The sequence below is a fragment of the Rissa tridactyla genome, chromosome 2, assembly GCF_028500815.1.
Source record: "Rissa tridactyla isolate bRisTri1 chromosome 2, bRisTri1.patW.cur.20221130, whole genome shotgun sequence".
Taxonomy (NCBI): Eukaryota; Metazoa; Chordata; class Aves; order Charadriiformes; family Laridae; genus Rissa; species Rissa tridactyla.
Genome location: NC_071467.1, coordinates 22,283,687 through 22,305,534, shown reverse-complemented (window position 1 = coordinate 22,305,534; position 21,848 = coordinate 22,283,687). Strand labels below are relative to the sequence as shown.

General features: G+C 35.6%; 1 protein-coding gene across 3 annotated transcripts in view; it reads left to right on the top strand.

The window, feature by feature from the left end:
- The window catches only part of RIMS2 (regulating synaptic membrane exocytosis 2), a 490,283-nt gene that overhangs the window by 352,062 nt on the left and 116,373 nt on the right, over positions 1–21,848 (top strand). For 2 of the 3 annotated variants that reach the window (XM_054192248.1, XM_054192247.1), the window contains 4 exons: positions 200–253; positions 1,910–1,954; positions 11,615–11,704; positions 21,362–21,394. In XM_054192248.1, coding sequence (XP_054048223.1) covers positions 200–253; positions 1,910–1,954; positions 11,615–11,704; positions 21,362–21,394 — 222 coding nt within the window. The remainder of the gene's footprint in view (positions 1–199; positions 254–1,909; positions 1,955–11,614; positions 11,705–21,361; positions 21,395–21,848) is intronic. The other variant, XM_054192250.1, reaches the window with a different exon arrangement.

The following is a 21,848-nucleotide window of genomic DNA, read 5'->3' as shown; positions in this document are numbered from 1 at the left end:
ATTAACGAAAGATAACACAAGGATTTATTTACTCTTTGATTCACTCAAAAAATAATTTATGCCACAGACTGAGGGTTTGTATGTTATTGTGAATGTCTTTTGTTTGATGTTTATCTCGTATTTGATCAACTTGTAACAAAGCATGCATGTTTTTGTCTTGCTTTTTCCCCCCTGTCATACCTTGCTTATACAAATGCAGCAGGAGATGAAGAAAACAAGCGTACTGGAGTTCAGGAAACGGAGGTCGTGGCAGGTCTGTCTGACCACAAGTGCCTATCTCCTTTAGAAATATTTTCCCCTGAGCCTGTAGGGAGACTTTTCCAGCCAGCTTGTAAATATATTAAGAGTCAAAATCCAGACAATAATTACATCATTCTATGCAAGAGCAAGACAAACAAATTCAATATAGCGTAGTTTATTTACCAGTTTGTGAATGCTTAAAAGAGTTCAACCTGCAAAAATAACTTTTTTACTTTTTTTAATCCCCCTTTGTGAAAGTACTCTGGCACTATGATCAAGTTACAGCCTTAGCAGATCTGGGCGGACGGTAGTGGTACCCTCTATTTTCCATTGATACTTTTTACAAGCAGGGAAGTAAACATTATCGTATCATGACACTTTTTCTTCCCTCATTTGTGTAGGCAGGCTGATGGTGCTGAACAAAAATAGTAGGAAACTGCGTTACGTTGAAATACTTTGAATATTTTGTATAATGTCCCTCATCCTGCTTGGAAGACAGTTCAGCTGGTAGAAAAAGGAAGGTAGTGTAATGAGCACTGATAGATGATGATAAAATCAAACAAATGCAAGTATTTTTTAAACTCAAATACCATGTGATTAAAATATATAACTTTACCTTCTACTTTCAGAAAACACGCTGTACAGGTTCAAAGACATGCAGAGATCTAGAGATTTGTTCAACCATCATTTTTCTGCTCTTAAGTTTCTTTCTCAAAGGAAGAATCAGAAAAGCATAAATGTGCATTTACATGCACTGTTAATAGGTTACATTCTGCTAGCTCTTCAAGCTAAATTTTTTCTCAAAAACAATTTGTTATCCCTGTTAGTAATTGTCTGTGACAATACATCAACTGTGGTGGATGTGGAAGAACAGCACAGATAAGCTTTTCTGGTTATAAATATTTGGGGCTAGACAAATGCTAAAGTTAGCTGCCTAAAAGTAGTCAGCACGGTACGTGCCTCACGGCCCATGGAATGAAGCCCAGAGAAGGATAATGCACCGAGGGTATTACTGCAGTTATGTGGAGAGAATTAAGTGCTCCAGAAGGGTGGCCCAAAAAAACGGCAAGCTGAGCAGGAAACACATCCAGTATTAGCTGGTAGGAAAAATTGCTAGCTAAGTGTAAGTATGCCTAAAATGCCATCCCTGCTTAAAAGTGTAAGTGCCTGAATCACAGTTTTTTTTGAATCCCATGCCCTGGACCTGTTTCCATTGTTATTTAAGAGAAGAAAATATGGATCACTATTTTATTCTTAAAACAAAGTAAGGAATAATTACTGTGATAGGGCTCATTACTTGCTCAGAAGCCTGGATACTAGAGTAATTTCAAGATTTGGCGGATGGAAAGCAGCTTTATTATTATTTTTTAATTGTAATTTCCACTTAAGCATCCAAAGTGTCTTTTAAGATCTTTGTCTTCCCATTTTTCATTATAATACGCTTTGCATTTTTCTTGCTTTTGTTGTGGTCCTCTCTCTATGTGTGTACTGTTCACTGGTGTGTGTACTGTGTAGTGTTTGCTCTGTGTATTTTGTGATAACTCAAGCATAGTGCATGGAATTGTGCTAACCTAGTTTGCATAATATTTGTGTGTGCTATAGTTATGTTGTTTGTCATAGTAGCTGTTCCAATGGTTAATCATCATTGTCTGTTTTTAATGTTATAAAGATTATGAGGAAAAACATCAAACCCCACCTGTTAATGGGCGAAAAGGCAAGTTGATGATGATATTGCTAGTGAATTGTGGGTGTTTGAGAAATATTTACTTTTTGCTGCATGTGTGTGTGTTGCTTAGTTCTACTAGTTCAAAATTAGTAAGTTCATGTATGTTCAATTTTAATGTGCTGTTTTTACTTCTTGCACTTAAAATAATTATTTTCGACTATGGTTTTAAAATCTCTCTTGGAATCAAAATCTCCAGATTTTTTATTTGTTTTTTACAGCTTGATGATGTAAATGATGTACATGATCATGTTGCCTGTTTAGAACGAGTAGGATAGTTTTTGTCCTTTTGCTCATTTGGAAATTCCCAGTCTGCCTTGCTCTAGGAGACAAAGTACATTTTGCAGACATCTACAAATTGTCTGCATTGTCTTCCACATTTTACCAGGTCTATATACTTTTACGTCACTTAGCTATATATTTTAGAAGTTTGGCACATTTTTGCTAGTCATAGGAGAGCTGGACCATTTTAATTAGCATATACTGGTAGAGAAAGGCTTATGTTATTAGCAATCATCTCTATTGTCTAGTTCTTATTATGTTCGATATTCCCTTCTATTTCAAATGCTGTACAAATAAGCTTAATTCAAAGCACCGAAATGTTAACATGGAGATTAAGATTTATTATCTGAAAATAGAACAGGAATGTTGCAATGAACAGCCACAGCTTACTTTGAAGTTATATCCGAGTTCATGCTTCTAAATGATTTGAAGAAATCTGTTATTATTTTTCCATGTACTTCTAAAGCCATATTACATTTAGACTTTGTCTTATCAACGTCTTTTGCCAGTGAATGAAATATCATATAGATAGTGCCTTGGCTTTATTAAAATTTGGATATTCACTCTTAGACTTCTATCTCTGCCAGGAGCCCACGTGCGGGGTAGCCCCAGTTCCACTATTATGGGGTATTCCTGGCTTTCTCCTCCGTAGAATAACTTAGCAGAGGGAATACAGGTGTCAGGAGAGCAGGGATTCATCTTTGCCTTTGCTAGTTCATTGTGTTGCAGGGACAACCACACCGTTTTTAATATGCTGTTTAGTATCCAGTGTAGACAGACTGAATGAGGTGCCTTTGCAGAGAAGGTGCGGTGCCGGCAGCCCGGCAGAGCGATGCACAGGGTCACCTCCCTTACTCTGTGGCTGTGCCACCATAGTCCAGAGTGAATTCAAATGCTGGAAGTCTACTGCTGTAACTGTAATGCATGCTAATTACCAGATAACTCAGTGCTTTATACTTTTAAGATCCAAATTCCAATGCTGGTGATGTTGGAGGCTTTTGCCACTTACTTGACGAGGCTGATAAACCAATAATAGGTGATTAAGTCAGGCTAAAGCTGTTCTCAGTCTCAGTTTATCTTCCACCCTTTCAACAAAAATAATATTTTTTTATTCTTAATTATAGAGCCTGGAAGATGTACTTTGCCCAATAAACTGAATACTACTAACCTGAATTTAACATAGTTTGTTTTCATGTATTTATTAATTTCTCTAAGGAGTTCATTTTGTGTTTTAGAAGGTTCTTCTGCAGAGCTCTTTTACTCCAAAAGAATGGTCATTTTCAAATATTTATTGCTGAAACCATTATCCGTTTCAGTTTTTCTTCAGGTCTTTTGCATTTCTCTTTCATGTATTTTGTATGACACCTTTTGATCATTTGGGTTTATGAGAAAAGGCTCCTGGTAATTCTGTCCTTTACTGTCTTAATTTAGGGTGCATAAAAGATGATATAGTTGCAGAATTTTAAGCTTTTCAGGTTATCAGTTCCCTTGCTCGTTAGAATATTTTACATAATTACACAACAGCTTTGTCTACACTGTGGGAATCGGGAATGCTTTCCAGTTCTCATCTCCCAGGTTGAGAAGTGTCGGAGTTTATTTGCATCTTGAGTCTTTACCAAGACAAGACCCAAGTCACTGAGTCCTCCCTTTCTGTGCAGTCTGGTTTCTGCATGTGTGGGAGCCCCACCACTCCCTGAGCAGTCTGGATGCCTGGAGGACTAGATTTGAAAGCGTGCTGTATTCCAGACCTGCTGCACAGTTTAGACACAATCTAAAGAGTTTAGGTGACTGAAATGCAAACTAGGCAGAAAAAAGGGATCCCAATCAAAGAAGCGATGACAGATGGACCTGCTTAACTGACTCGCAGAAATAGTGTATACATACAGTTTTTTGAAAAACAAACATGTGGCTGTCATGCCAGAGGGAGTCTCATCCTGCTGGCTGACCTGATCATCTTCTTCCATCTAAGCCCATTTGGGATTCCTGGAAATGGGGCCTACATTTTGCCTGAACTACTAAACATGAGTGCCGTGAGTGTCCTGTGTGCTCTCTGTTCCCTTGACCCACCGACTCTAGACTTTGCTGAAGAACCATGACAGCTTCTGAATTTTGGCTGGAAAATGACACTGAATATGTGTTTTATGTGTGCTGTGACCATACTTAACATATTCATCTGTGTTTTAAGTACCTAGAGTAATACTACATTGTATTTAAATTCTAGTTCAAGCAAAGTAAGGTTTAAGGAAGGTCTAGACCTGTTGAGACTGTGGTAGTTGTAGGCAGGCACATAACAGCAGTCTGTACACTGGGAAAACCCTGAAATAAAAAAACCCCACAACACAACAACACAAAACAGTAGAAGTCAAGTACCGATGAGATGCAAATTCTCCAAACTGAAGAACGTACATTCTGCTGAAATTCCTTATGATATAGGTAACTATTTTGCAAATTTAACTCTAAAATTACCAGGGAAATATTGCAGATGAGAAAAAGTCTTAACTACTAACTTGTCGATAAATAGCTTCAGATTTGACTTATTTATACAAAACGTGAGGTGGCATCTTTCAAAACTACATCACACTATAAAGTAGCATTGCTAAGGTTGGTACATGACAATGTGATGTTGTTTTGTCTGGTAGTCGAACATAGTTTCTCTGGTTGCTAATCTAACATTTTATAAGTAAAACTGAAATACAGGACAGGTTTTTTTTCTGTGGACAGCATTTGCATGTAAAGATGCATGTAAAAATTGGCATGTAAATTTGAACAATAAGAAAACTTACATGTTATTAATTAGTAGTAATTGATATTCTGGAGAACCTAGAGCTTTCTGAAGAAACAAATCTATATTTTTCATCTTTCTGTAAGCCATTTATTGCATTTTCTTTATTGGTTGGTATTGGTGCTTAAAATGACTGGCTTATTTTCAGAACCATTTTTTTGAACTGAATCATTTTTCAACATTTTAGAATTCTGCCATAAACTTCAATCTTAACTGCACTTAAAAAGGGTAGAACACCTGTGATTGCTTGCAGAGCTTTTGTGTGTGTGTGAGAGAGACAGAGAGATGTATGGTCATATAATTATTAATTACCTTTCTGCATAGAAAAAATTCGAAGACTTGCTATAAGATTGCACCTTTTTTAGTAAAGAATAAAAATAAGCTGGGAAAAAAAAAAACAACCTATACCGAGCTAAACCTTACATCCTGCATGTAAGGCTGTTTACATTTCCTTGCATGCACAGAGAATCTGACGCCCATGGAATGGGAATGCAAACTGGGCAGAGACTGTGGGAGAGAGGTGCAGAGCAGAAGCTGTCATTTTGCTCCACATTTATGTTGGCTATTACTTGTAATTTGCCTTATTTAAGTCATTAATCATTAGATTCTGGAGATATTTAGACTTTCTTTATGTTTCCCTTTCATAGCAGTATGAGGATAGCCATACTGTGTCTGACTAAAAATCTGTCTAGCCCGGCGTCTGGTCCTCAGCAGACCAGGCGTGAATGCTGGGGAAAGGAAAATGAGCAGAAGAAGTGTGTAGTAGTGTTTATCCAGGATACTGGATCTCCAGTCTCTTACGACGTGTGCCTCAGGAACCTGCAGAAACATCAATGGTATCTTTACCTGGTGTCTTCATCTCCCTCATCGGGTCCCTGCACCATTTCTGCTGCCTTAAATCAATCCTGCCAACATGAACCTGTAGTGGTTATCCAAACAGGTGACTCTTCCGAGATATTCAAAATCTGCCTGTTCAGAACAGGCCAGCTGTATTGCATTCCTTTCTAACATGTTTCAGGCATATAACCAGAAGAGGGAGCAAAACTGCCATATTTTAAAAACATGTAAGAAGCTATGAAACAAACAAACAAACAAATCCTCCCCCTGCCCCAAACAGGCCTGGAAAAAAAGCCTTGACAGTGGCTTAAAAACAATATATTTACTTTGTGATATTTCAATATAATTTATTAAATATTAATATATGCCTATTTAATGTACTTTTTTCTTCTGACTAGTCTGGTGCATTCAAGTTTTTCCTCATGTTTTACAACTCTGTTATATTTATAAAAGTGGCAACATGATACTTTGATTTCTAGCTACAGGTAGACTGTGACTTTGCTAATTGATAGTGCAACAAGTACCCTCTGTGACCTTGCTTGGGGAGATCTACAATTTTCTTTAAAATAAGCAATAGAAGATTCAAATCAATTTATTCCCTGTACAGAGGGATCTACTAGTAGACTATTTTAAAAATAATTTTAGAACAGAATCGACGGGATTTTCAGCTAGGGAATACGATGAGAAGAGACTGCTACTCAACTAGGCTTGCTAAGTGCTTTACAGGTACAAATAATTAATGTAGCCTTAAACTCAATTTGAAGAAAACGTTTCTGGACTATAGGAATACCCTACAGTGCACTATCATTTTTGTTACACTAGTAATGATAGTATTAAATGTAGGTATGTGGCAATATTTTTTATTGCCCACCTAATTACTTCAATTAAAGTTCTTTTAATATATTCCCACTGCAGCCCCAGGGAATGAAGCCCAGGGCTGGTTTTTTTTTCAGAATATGTAGTTCAGTAAGGAAGATTAAATCAAAATAATAAATAATTAAGATATGTCAGAATTTTTAATGGCATGTTGCATTAGTTAAACCCACGATATAAGTGATGCTTACATAGCCATTTATGAACAACAATTTATTTATTTTAAAATGTGATTAACATATCCCAGCGTTCATTTTTTGATTTGGCACAAATTTGCAAACTGCTTTCATGTGAAGGTGTTGGTGCGTGTTGTGTGGGTGAGGGCTGTCTGGCTCATAAAACGCACAAGGGGGAGGTGCTGGCCCTGCCGCTGTACTGTCCACACTTTTTTATTTTTGTGTGTGTGTGTATGGTTGGACTCGATGATCTAAAAGGTCCTTTCCAACCATGAAGATTCTATGATTCTATAATTTGTCTCCAGATAAATGGATGAGTCTAGTTCCTGTTACAGCAGGGTAGGGGAACATCAGCCCCATTTTACTGAGGCAGCTGTAGGTTTCTCTGATGTAGGAGCGGCAGCAGTTTGGCATAAAACCTTCACCGCTGACTTTGTGTCACTTGGATCTGGCCTTGATGCCATTAGCAGCATGGTGGTGGGGCAAGGTGGGCCTGGATGCATTCCAGATACAATGTGGTACATCTGGGAAGATTCATGTATCATGACTTGAAGCCATTTGCTTTCCCCTAGTAGAGGTTTGACACAACTGGGAATATTTCTCTCACTGTGAACTCTTGAGACTAATGGCTTTTTTTTCATTTTTCTTAGGGACTTTGTTTTGTAAATTAAAACTAGTATATCATTAATTTAGCCTTTTCTGTGTCTTTAATTAATTATTCTTCTTATAGTCTTAATGCCTGAGTTAAAGATCTTGAGAATTTTCTTCAAAACATAGTTTCTCAGCTTTTGACAGTTTATACCACAGTTCTAATGGCTGCTTGTTATGCTGCTTTGTGTTTGAGAAACACTAGCCAAACCCACTTTTGACTCATTTTTACAGTAGTTATCACCATATATTATTAAGAACATAATTCCTTTCTAAGCATTCATCTTATAAAATTAAAAATAGAAAGAAGTTCTGAGGATTTTTCATTTGCAGGAAAAGATGACTAAATTAAGTATGTCCTAATGAAAAAGTGAAGACTTTATGATAACCTAATTAAAAGTCTAAAACTAGAAATGCACGGATAAAAATTGGTTCACAGAAATTTTAGTTGCTGAAAAGAATATAAAAGCTGAGTCGATTTAATAAAAAAAAGACAAATTCAAGTAAAAGAGAAAGTATATAGAAATGTTTGAAGCAAAGGGTGATAGTGAAAATGGCTATTACTGTCTCTCATGTGGATAAAAAAAAGGAGGGGGGTGGTATTTGCATAAGAAAACTCCTCATCATTAGCATCTGGTGTTTTGCTGCATTGTCTTGTACTTCTGCAGTTTTCTGCATCATTCCAGTTCAACTGCAACATTCCTGGTACTAACTTGGCATCTTTAGAAATTCAGAAAAGCTGGAGATATGCAACTATTCTTATCATATGTTATTTTAATGTTTTTAATATTTTTCATATTTTATGTTCTAAACAAAAATGTAAGAAATGCTGAGGTTATACTTAACATTGGATATACTGGAGTGCATCACTCCCCTCTCCCAGGCAGCACAAGTGAGTATCATTCCCAAGAAGGAATGGCACACAACCAGGTGTCATCCTGCCATGCAGCGGGGAGAGCCCAGCTACATAACTCACTGTGCTGGGCAGTGCCCAGGCTGTAGATTCAACAACTGCATCTGATGAAACAACTACATCTAAAGATTGCACCTTTCATACTGATGGGAAAAATCTGAATCAGTGCACCTGTCAAATCCTGCTAGCCCCAAAGGGGCATTGGATAACTAAACTATTCTGACTCAACCATCTCATATTTTATATAATCTACATGAGGTCTTTTTGTATAAATATTCAATAATTACACACCTTTCTTTGTACGCATTTCTGATTATCACAACAGAAGACAAATTGAAGTTCGTTTGTATGGGAAGTGACAGTGGTAAGAGGTGAATGGTGAATTAGAAAACTATATAGTTTCTTTCCAGATATTTACATTATTTGTAAAACAAAACCAACAAGGGGATAGATGGTGGCCCTTTGCCTTGGGGGGAAAAAAGAGATTTTAGAGACTATAATGCACGTTATCTAACCAGAGAGGATGTGTGCAGCACTGACGTTTAGCATGTTTCCTATTCATCAACATCTCTTGCTAGTTCCCAAAAAGAAAGCTCTAATTTAAGAACATATTTTCTTAGGTTTGTAAAGCGTGGAGTTGGAAACTGAACAAGAAAATGGTGAAGAAAAGGTTAAATGTTGAAGTAAATCTAATGGATATATCTAGTTTTATTTCTCAGTTGACATAATAACCATGACTAGCCAAACTCTTGCAATGTTATAGAAGTCAATGAAGGTTTTCACCTGATCTGGAGTACCTCCAATCTGCATATACTCCATTTCAGAGTTGTACTTAACTGCTGATAAAATTAAGTTGCCATTTGAATTTAATGGTGACATGCTGTAAGAATAGCTAAAGCTATAGAAGGATGGTCATTGGAACCTTTTCTGAAGGTGTTTGCATGCTTATACTATCACTTTTGGTATATACATGAAAAAGTAGCCTGTATTGCTTGTTATGATAGGTTTTTTGTTTGTTTGGGTTTTTTTTCTTTTTTAAGGTTGATGCATGGCAAAAATATTTATTCAAAGACTTTTAGTTTTATTTGATATTTATTTCATCATGCTTGTCAATTCAACTGTTATTATAGAAGCATTTTTAGAGTGCTTCCGAGTGGGTTAACTCTTTTCTAGATACTCAGCTCTCAAAAATTAGCAAGGCTTAGGAAAGCTTTTCTTTTGGTAGGGAACTATGGTATGATAAGTGATTTTGGTGACTGAGCAAACTACCGTTCTTAGGTTCAGAACCAAATCAGGAGTTCTGAGAAGGAGCTCTGACCAAGAACGTCCTGTCTTCTAAAACTGCCGTAAAGCTAGCATGGAAATCACTCTGGGCCTCTTGATATTCTGCAGTATTCAGACTATTTGTTATATATCCTGACAAAATCCTGTGTTTGAGATTATTCTCTGCCTACTTTTTATCTAATTCTTAAGTATCTCCACTATTTGATCTAAATGATTGTCTAATGTTGTTTTTTTTTCCTAGCACTGACTATTCCTTAAATTCAAAGGTAGTTTTACTAAGGTCATTGAAAATTTTTTGGGTGTTAGTTAAGAAGACACTTCTGGACTCATCCAAGCAAAAGAAAGCATAGATGGGATCAGTAAATATTTTACTGCTAATGGTGTATTTTCATAGAGAAAAAGAAATACTCACATTTTTGTTAGGAAGAAACATAAGATTTTATTTCTACAGTTTGGAAAGAGAATGTTCCTTCTGAAATTTCTTATTTAGTACTTGCTACACATGGTACTTAAAAGATGACAGCTTCTGTTTCAGCATGTGTATCTGTGATGTCATTGAATCATTGTACTGACAATTTTATTGATGTATTACTTGAAGCCTACAACTCCATAATTTTCAAAAATCAAAGCCACCTTTTATAGGACAGCAGCCTGTCATAGAACCACAACAGCCAAAAATAAGGGTGCAGAAAGTCTACAAATATAATTTTTACATGTTTACATTTTGAATGCCAGATATCCATCAGTCTCATTTAAGAAGAAAAAAAAAAAGTCATAGCGTAATATCACTTTATGTCTATTTATTTTGAATTGAAGATGTATTCCATATCTATCATGTTCTTCTCCATCACTGGCTGTGCCTGTGACCATAAAAATTATTATATCTGTATTATGGCTGTGAGAAGCTTTGCGCTTTGCAGGATCAGCAAAATAAGCAGATTCTTAACAGCCCAAAGCAAAAACGGAGTTTATGGTATTAAGTCTTTCTAGTTAATTGGTCTAGATTTGGTTTTGGCATGAGATACCAAAAGGTTTGAAACCTATAGTATAATACTGACCACCCAGTTTAATGGTCAGAGGATGGAGAATTAAAGTGTAGACCAAAAATATCTGACAACCTTGAAAAGACACGTCTTGCAAGTCTAGAGAATGCAGTCTCTGTCTGGAAGAGAGTGTACGTGCTCCTATTCATATCTCTTTTTCTAAGCGATTAGGTCAGAAATGCTAGTTTCATGGCACGGGATCCATAATTAGCAAGAGAGTTTTTATTGAGTAACTTAATCTGCCTAAAATAAAAACTGAATTCTAATCAAATCCCAGATTTAGAAAGTAAATCCAACCGAGTTTGGGCTTAACATCTTGTTGTTACAAATACTTTGTCAATTTAAAGTAAACATACATGATTGCTGGTGCAGTTTTTGTCGGTGTGTTTGTGGGGTTTTTTTAATTATAATGTTGCAAAGCTATTTTTTACCAAAATATTTTTAATTTCCCTTTTAATTCACAGGAACACAAAGATGTTGTAAGAAGTTGCAGATTATAAAGTACTAACTTCTAAAAATGGAAGAAATTATTGTGTAAATAACTTGTTGGGATTTTATTCCGATTGTTAAATATTGAAGAGAGCAGAATATTTGACAAATTGCATAGATACTAGCTTTTGTATAGTATGTCCTGATCCATGTTTAGGATGTTTACTAATTCTCTCCACCACAGGCCACTAAATTAAAGAACTAATCTAAATTTTTGCCATGTTAATAGTAGTACATTTGTTTAGATCAAGTTGTCCCAAATGATATTAGGTGTCTTATAATGTAAGCTACATAATATTTCTGATTTTTTTTGGTTTATGCTAGAAGTTACATGGGAGGACCAGCAGAAAAAGGTGAATGGTACAATAACTGATGACAAACCATTGCCGAAAAAGAAACACCATTCTGAGACAGGTTTGTCAGGGTTTGGAAAACCACATGAAAGCATGAGACTATTAAAACACATTTCATGCTTTTGTAATGCGTGTGTGCTTGATGTACCTTATTTTTTTCACTTTGGTGTGAAATTTTTAGTATGTAGAGACCATTTAGATTACATAGATCTGTTTTAGAATAGCCAAAATAGATTTGCTTTTGTAAACAATTGTGTTAGAATGCACATGCATTAGAAAAGAAGTGTTCTGGCACAATATTAGACTTAGCTTGCTTTTTAGTTTTGAATTTTGTTATGATTCATCGATGTGTGAACCCAAGTATGAGTTACGCTGATTCTTATTTAGTTGACCAAACCAAGGTATCTGTTGCATGTATGGTGGGAAAAGTCATCTTCTAAAGACTTGAATCTGAAACCTTCTTGCAACCATCTCCATATGGCTTGAATTCTCAAATCTAAGAGAGCTGTTCCTCCCTCTATCCTGTGCATGAATGGATTTCTTCTGAAACTAAAAACTATCACAAACTTTCTTGCACCCCAAACATAAAGTTCAGTTCTTCAACTCTTATCTTTGTTCCTAGAAATGCATAGCAATAAAAAGTAAACCTATTGATAATTATTATAATGATTATTATAATAATTATATTGTTGTCTCCTCTGAAACAGAATAAAAGGTCCTAATCACATTAATTTATGCAGCTGCAAAAGGCACTGTGATGTTATGGTGATAAGCACACTGTAAGGAGTAGAGAAGGAGGGGAGAGGAGAGCAGAGGAAAAAGAAATCTTTAAATTGCAGGTTTCATCCTGTATTTAAAGGTTGATCCACGTCTACTCAAGTGAATGGGAATTTTTCAGTTACAAGAATACTTAGGTTCAGTTTTGGACTACAAATCTCTCTCTGTTGGGCACACCAGTTACCTCACTTATGCTGATAATACTTTTCCCGATTACACAAGTTAAAGTTTACAAGATTGTCCAATTTTGCCACCTCCGAGTTTAAGGCTCACCTACATGCTGATTATTTCTGTGTTTTCTGTTGAAGCTCAACTATAGTAGATCTGAAAGTGCAGAACTGAAGAAGAGCAGCAAAATCTGGATTGACTGTAACCTAGGAGTTAGGGAAACTAGCAGCAAAAGGCCAGACCTGCAGTTGCATTTTCTGTTCCCTTAATTTTTAATGCATTTGAGGAAGTTACAGCATAAAAAAAGTACTTGTCATAAGAGTCAGGATCAGAATAAAATGAATCTTCTTTTCCAACTGAGTGTTTTAACTATTGCATGACAGATTCAAAATACAATGTCTACAGATCTTCCCTGATGCCTTTCCAGGGCAAGTTCTGCAGACTAATGCCCCTGCCCAGACTTTTCCCTTACATGGTAGCTAGGTAAGAACATTATCTCCTCCTCACAACTGCAGTGGGCTTAGAACTGTGGTCTAAGCAGATGGCACATTCATCGTTATTAGGAATACTTGTTTAGAAATTTTAGGAATTTTTTTGGAAATGGGAGGCATATTTTGTTATACGCCTGCTCGTGGGGCATTCTAGATTTTGGAACATGAGTGAAATCTTGTAATTGTAAGACAAAAATCCCAGAATAGACATCAGAAAAAAAAAAAGGACATTAAAAAGTCCCTGATTTTTACCTGTTTCTCCCTCTGGAACAGTACCACTGATCTCCAGTGCTGCAGGGAATACACAGAATTGATTTGGAAAGCCACAGTCACAATTGCCAAAGTCTAGAATAGATACAAAGTTGAGTAAAAATTGTGTTCTGCACTCTACAGTTCTAGGTCTTTCCGTGAGGGCTGATGCCTGATAAGAGCATAAATTCTGCTCTGATTTACATTATCAGTAATGTCTTCCCTAGGACAATGTTCGCATGGGACAAAGATACGTGAGGCAGAAATGTCTGAGGTGGTTCTGAACACTTTACAATGGGTACCACATAGTGCATACGTATATTGCTAGGCTGCTTTTACAAACTGATTCTCTCTGTTTGACAAAAAGCCCTATGTGCTAAAGTGGTGGAAGTGGAGGAGTACCAGCGTTACAAATCAACGCAGCTTCCAGGAGTTGCATTATCTGCTGTGCGTGGCACGCTACTGTCCCCTGTAGACATCCCCGTATCATTACAAACACTTAGTTCATTTTCAAGGCATAGCAGTCGCGACGTCTGGGAAGTACCACAATACTGTACTCCCCCCTGGAAGCTGACATCTATTGTATCTGTGACCACGCGCGACCAGGGATGTAGCCTCACAGAATCTACCTGAGGAAGCTTCGAGTTTCTTGAGGCTTTCCAACATGGGATTTACCCTCTGCACAAGACTGTGCTTTCTTTCATCTGAGAATGCTTTAAATATTCTGTTTGCACAGAAAACAGCAAGGTGATACTAATACAATTTAGTGCCTGGCTGCAGTTGGCAATCTGCAGAGAGAAGCAAGGAGGAATATGGGCACCTCATATTGCTGTTGCCCTGTTTTGATTGCCTTTTCGTACAAAGATTTTTTTCTCCTATAGCGTAGCCTGTTACAGAAACTTGTCCTGTTTTTAGGTTCAGTTTGTCTGTTAAGAATTTAACCTAACCAGTCACATGGAAATAGCCATGGCCGTATTATAGCTAAGAAAATCTGTGAGAAAAAGTAGATATTGATTACATAAATACTTTAAGTGAAGAACTAAGAGCGCGAGCAAATTGTAGATAAAAACATAAATGGATAATAAAAATAGTTCCAAAAAGCAGAAAAAATAGCAGTAATACTGTATCATGGGAAGCCTCATTATGCAAGAAATATGCATGAATAGAAATGAGATTAGCAAATTTGTTGGAGGACAATTTAAAGTCATTAAATAAAGTAGTAAAATGGTTCTTATGTTTCAGGCTTTTCAATAGAAGATGCTGATAAAATTCCTGTTCCTGAATATCAGAAATCAACATGTTTTCCTAACAGTGTCTGTAATCTTTAAGTTTTGAGGCAATTTGCAAAATTATTGTTCACCATATTACAAAGAGTCAACTGTAGTTACGCAAAGATTTTGAAGGGTTGGAAGGGTAAAACTGCAGAACCATAGGTAAGCGTAAATCCAAATTCAAGCCACGTCTTGAATGTGTGTGCCCTTCTTTTAGCCGACATCAGCACTCTGTCAGAGAACGTTGCATTCTCAGGACACCACCAAATCAAAGAGCATGTGGAAGAGTTATTTGTTCCTATCTAATATTGTGAAGCATTTCTGCTTTCAGCACCCCTGCCTCTGAGCTGTAACAGACGGCATATGAAAGAAAGCGAATAAAGCTCTAGTTGTCTAATCCCATTTCCTTGGTCAGTGAAGAAAAAAAAAAAGCACAGCATGCAAACATTTTCACATAGTTTTGCATTTTTATACGTGATGCCTTAGGAGAAAAGGTTGCTAAAGATGCAGTCTCTGGGTAGGAATGTCCTCTACTGACAGAGATAAGGTTAGGCAATTACTGTTTTTCTTAGAACAAAATTATTTTCATCTAGTATCATCAGTAGTCTCTTGAACCCATCAGGGTTACTTAAAGGGAGAATGCACATAGTTTAGGGTACCGAGGCAGTGATTCTCATTTCTGTTGCCCGTCAATTGTTTTTGAAGTGTTCAATCAGTCTCACTACCCGAAGTTTTGGAAGCTGAATGCAGTCTAGCAAACTGCGTCTCTATCCAGAGATGATACAGGTAATGAAGAAACTACCTTCACGAGATAGCAAGGGAAACACTATTGTTTTTTCCCTATTTTTCCTACTTGGAGACAGTAGATTTGATAGCTATTATCTGGAAACCCTCCTGCAGCAGTTTCATTATCATTGCCTGTTGAGAAGATTGCAGTGTCATCAAATGTCCCACCTTTACCACAGACACTTTTAATTTCAAAGCAACAGTTGAAGAACAGAACCATGGGAAAGTGCTGACATATTTTAATATGATTAACCAAAAGGACACAGAATAGTTGAAATAGATTTATACATCTTGGAATGGAATGAAGTAAAAATGTAGTGTCCTTGTAATTATTTGTGAGAAGGGCATATTTCTTTAACACAGTACTAAAGTTTTGGAGGAATCATAAGAATGGTGGGTTAAACACATCAGAAAATACAAAGTTAATGCATGCTTACAAATGGTAAGTCTTTATATATACTGGTTGGCTTTTCAATTTGAAGGAATCATGGCTTGTTTTATCCATGGAACACTTATGTCTCTCTCCTGCGTGGAAGTATTCCTTGACTGTACATTGAAAAAGCCATTCAGAAGTAATTTTACTGTGACTATAATTTTGTAGTTTATTTATTGCCATGGAATCAGTTGAAGTAGTAAACCAGTAGTCAAAAATAATTCAAAACAAAGTGATAGCTATTTTAAAAGAAGTTTGTGGTCAGAATTGAAACTACGTTAGACTGAAAATTATAAAAAGGGAGATATGGCTAGAAATGGGGAATGCATGAGGCTGGAAAAGAATAAGTAATGATGGGACAGAGAGAGAGAGGAGAGCACACTAGTACTTCGTACAAATTACAACATGAGCATTGGGTAGATCAAAAATTATCGTCAAAGAAGAAGGCTGGTATAGAATTATCAGCTTACGAAAAGGAAAGTAGAGTGGAGTCAGAGACTAGTCTATGGTTGCTGAATAGGAAAAATGACTGGTCAGTAAAACAGTTTTCAGAATAAGTGGATTGGGAAAGGGAATAAGAAAAAGTCCACGGCCCTGATGTGAGTTTCAATTTGCTGTGGTAGGGCTGGGGAAGAAGGTGCAGAAAAGGATCTTATGAAGATGCTATGGGATCTGAAAAGCAATGAAGTGGGTAAAATTTACAAAAAAGAGCTGCATGTTGCATCTATGAGGACTATTTAACCTGTGACAAGTGAGAAGTAATGCAGATTGAATACATGGCATGACTGTTTTCTTGAAAAAAATTAGTTTTTGCACACTTTCCAGGAATGACTCTTGCGCTTACTAAGTGGTGTATTTAAAGCAGATAGTCCTCTAATGTATTTGCTTTTTTTAAAATTTGCTTTCATCTTTTCCTATACCACTTCAAAAGACAATATTCCTAGTCTGTACCAAAGCAACAAAGAATTGGATTCAAGAGAGAAATGGGGACTCCGTGGTTGGGAATTGCAGTCTCAGAGTGATTAGAGCACTAATCCCAGAGTGATATTGCACTTCAGTGTCCTAGCTAAACTCCATGAAGTCGGGGTATAATTGTAATTTACGATGGATCACAAATAGTGAGGTGTCCTGAAAATGTCAAAGAAACCACATAGCTTTTTGTATATAACATTTTACTGCATTTTTGTGTTTTGGAAACCATTCCGGTGGTCTTAACTCTGTGGTCTCCTGGACAATCTGATTCTGCAGGTGGTGAAACCTCTTGACATCACTAGGATTAGAATAGATTTGGAATAGGGAGATATCTGATTTAGGATAGCTCATCTATCCTTTATTGAAAATAGAAGGTGTATTTGTATCTATGCTGTTAGGTACCTTTTCTGATGTAGTATTGATGTTAGACTACCTTAATTGTCTAACTTATTAGTGAGATCTATTATCTTTTCAGGATTTATGATATTTCAAATACTATGTGTAATTATAGTGCATTAGTATTTTGAAATGTTACTATTTTGCCTTTTTTTCCCTTTATGAAATTATAATGTGAACTTTATTCAGAGAAACAAATCATAAAAGTCCTCTCTCCGAATTCCTCAATTAGTTTATCTCTTGAGACTTGTGAAAAAGCAATGCATTCTGTATGGTTTCATTGGATTTATAGAGTTCATGCTACTGAGAATATTTAAGATTTCTTCTTATATATTTTTTCTACTTTCTTCTCTGTTATCCTGATCTTTGGGTATAACCTACATTTTCTTACTGTCTTTAGATAGCGTATATTATATATAGCATATATTATGTAATTGCAAAATTAACTGCATTGCTTTCTGTATTTTCTTTATCCTAGTTAGCCCTCTGCTTATATTTCTGAGGAAAAATGTCAGCATCTTTCCAGTATACAGCTGTGATTTTGTGTGTATGGATTTACACTTTAAGATAAAGAACTTGCCTTTATTAGTAGGGAATTTCCTCATTAAAAAAATTAAGATGTGTGGAACTGGATCTGTATCAATACAAAGGGTAACTGGGAAATGTGGCTTAATGGTATTAAAGATGATTAAGGAAAACGGATTTTATTCACACCTCAATGTAGTCAAATAGCCTTTTGCTTTACTTCTTTTAACAAACATTTCTGCTCTTAACTATTCTGCTATCTACTCTTACTCTTTTATCTGCATCCTTAGCGTTGCAGAGTTTGAATGGTGTCAGGGAATAACTTTCCTGAGAGTAAGATGCATTATATCTTTCTTCAGGTCTGATCACATCCAGACTAATGACATATATTTATGGAACATACAGACTCCATGGAACGTTTCTATCTTAAAGCCTCCTCCATGTTTTAAGGTTGTGCCTTTTTGATTGTGCTATTGCACATCTTACTTTCTGAAGAATGTACAGAAATGAAGCTTTCCAAATCTGGAAGTCACAGAAATTTCTGAGACCATGTATGCAGTGAAAGGTCTTTATTTTTAAGGGGGAAAAAAAATTGAAATTAAGAAAAGCCTTGAGGAAAAAAAACCCGACAGAGTAATTAACTTACATCTCTTGGTCCAATGCTGCTTTTAGAATTTCAGATGGGCATGTTTGCTGTGTAAGGTTTCAAGCATGTTTTTTTGAACACTAAGTTCCTAAATACTTCTCTTTAATAAGTGACGTTACTTACAATAAAAAGTTCTGTATCAGAGCATGATAAAGTAGATCGTACTTATTTTGTTTTATTCAGACTTCAGTACAATACCTGGTTTTCATTTACTTTATAAGTTTATTCATTGAGAATCTAATTTGTTTCTAAATCTGTGTGTAAAACCTTTATACATATCACTCTTGTATGTCAAGATGAACAATTGATCCAAATAAATGCTAGTTCCACAAAAAAGCAATAGCAATGCAAATGAAGATTGCCTATTGACATGATGCAAATTTAATAGAGTTTTATTCCATGACTTTGTTCTCAGATTTTAATGTATTTCTATCAACAAAGATCTGTTTTAGTGGATTACAAGCTCCAGAGACAGAATTTTCAAACTGTCATTTGGAATTTATGGCATGGCTTCTTAATCAGGAGGAGATTGATTCACATAAGTGCTATTGTGTCTAAATTAATCAGTCTATTAGTACTTTCTTCTTATCAGCGTTAATTGTGAAAGAAATTGGTGCATTACCATGCCACAATTTCAATTTCTACTACTTCATTAATATTTGCAACAATTAATACAAAAATATTACAAGCAAATTATCTCAAGAGATGAGATATCAGCTGAACAGATATCCCCAGTGAGAAGATACCTGTTATCTTTTATTTTCCTCTACAGCTTCTATTAGAATTATTCTTCTAGTATATTTGATCAGTTCAAATTTAAAGCTGAAAAATATTTGTAATTAAAAATTATTTTTGCCACTTTGATGTGTAAACATTTTTTTAAGAACACATACTTTGCATGAAGAGTTTTAAAAATGTGATTTTTAGATAGCGTTGGTACATGTGGTTGATACGCAGCCAAATACCGGTCATTTGGTTCTAAAATATTGAAAGGGAGCTTCCTTGGTATTCAGTTGTGTCCATGCTGAGCCCCACTGGCACTGCTGGAATGCCTTGCATTACCATACCGGGCATATTCCTAATTTGGAAATAATGTGATTCCAAGATCCTTTGAAAATTTCTTGAAAAAGATTTATCTTATTGAAGTATATTTCCCAAAGCTATGCATTCTTGTAGATATTAAAAATAATAAATTAAGTATAAAAGGGTCATGATAGAGACTTTTTAAAGACTGTTTTTGACATGGTAGAAGTGCTTGCTTCAGGGCTATAGATATATAGTAGAGAACATTTTTAGAAAAATTTAAATACTTTAGCTGGGTTTTTGGTGGTGGTAATAATGATTTATTAATTTAACGGTTATAGCAATTACAGCTGCACTATATTAATACAAGATATAATACACCAAGGAGAAGTAGATCTTTGTGTTTACTTATTTGTATTTCATCCTATGGATTCATTGTACTTGCCCAGATAAAAAGATATTTATATGCCATTACTTTTTTTTTAACATGTAAATACATAGCATCCTTTGTCAAAATTGCCAGCTGTTACGCTTTCATATTGCATAACTCATATGCAGCACTTACGTGTTCATTCTGTAAGCAAACTTAATTGCCTAAAAATGCATTCTGAATGTACATGTTACAAGCTGCATGTGTTTACAACAAAATTTTGCTACAGTCTTGGCATTTGACAGTAGATGGAAATTATAATCTGCCAGCTATAGAATAAAATTAACTATAGAACACAGTGATTATCAGATGAAATTTAGTGTTGCCTTTTGTTTCATTTTATTGATTTATATCGCTTATTCTAATTTTGCATTTTTTGGTGGTGTCTTGATCATGACTGTAAAATGTGGGTAAAATTATAGCATATTTTTGTGGTGTATGAACTTTTATGAAATTCTTAATCTAGCATATGCAGTGTTAATGAATTATGAGCAATGCTTTATGACTCATTAACAAACTGCAAGCTGAAATTAGCTCAGGGTTTATAGTTGTTTTTTTTATTATTAATTCTGACAATTTTTGGAAGAATGCATTTGTTTTGCTAATGATGGTAGCTTCATAGTTCTTTGTAATTATTGTTACTTTTCAAGATTAATTTCTCCCATTGTTTTGCTACAAAGAGATTTTCAGTACAGAGAATGACACTGTCCCTCAGATGTTCTCCATGTCTGAAATGTCAGTGTGTTTTTGAATGTGAAGTAATAAAGTAAGTAACGAGATAGTTGCTTTGGCATTTAACTTGCATGCAATTGCAGTAACTTAGACTTTTGTGAGATGAGAGCTGAATTGACCATGAGAGTTAATAGCTTTACATTCTCTTTTCTCATGTTCTGTATTTTAGTCTTGATAATATTGCCTTTGGCAGAGTGTTACAATAATGCAGTCCTTTCCAGAGTGTGTTATGTGGATTCTGAAATTACTAAGTTTGTATATCCTTTTGGAAAAAATCTGTTTCCTTTCTGTTTTCTGTTTTGGATATGCGAAGTTGGGTTCAGCATAATTTACAACAATTTAATAATTGAATAATCTAATAAAACACTTCCCATTGGTGATGTTAAACTAATGTTCGTTACTTGAAAGAGAAAATAATGCTTGCATTCAAGTAGACAATGTTCCAAAAAGTTGAACAGTTATGAACAAAAGTGTTTGTACTAGTTAACATACCTCTTACTATCCAGCTTTTTCTTCAGCTTCATTACAAGGATTGACTTTGCTGTCAATTATAACTTCTGTTATTTCCTCAGATCCTATACTAACCCTGTCTTTACTGTTCTTTTTCAACAACAGTAGTTTAACCACTTCTTCCTCAGCTTTCTTTTTCCTTCTGGTGTCTGTATTATTTTTTTTTCCCATTTACTAACTCTGCTCTGCAGACTTCTCTCTAAAACAATTTTTGGCCCTTTCCCTCAGTGTCAGTTTTTACCTTCTGAATACATCCTCTCACGCCCATCTCCTTTGTCTATGTCTGTCCATTACACGATGTGATCACAGAAGAAGCGGAATCATCAAGGAGAAGAAACTCAGGTCTGTCTCTTCTACTGCTTTTCTCTGTGTTATTTTTTTCATTTTACCTTTCCCTATAGATTTTGTCACAGCTCACCTCACATACTTTTCACTTTCTTCTCCTTCAATATATTTAAATATTGGCAAACTGTAAGAATTTAAGTAAGATGCTTCTGTAATTTTTATTACCTATAAACTATGTACTCTACAAAAAGTAAGTCTTAAAAGGTAACTGATGATGCATGTGCTATACCTTAAGACTTTAAGCTGATTCAATTTCTGTCGTATCAGTGTTTATTTCCCATCTCCATTAGCTGTAAATTAGCCTTTAAGCTTCCAAAGAGCACATGAAAACAATCTATAATTTGTTTTATCTTTGCATTGGAAAACTGCTACAAAAATTATGGAAACTCTGATATAACTGGTTATTTTTCGTGCTGGGGAGGATACAATTTGAGAACGGAATAATTTTAGG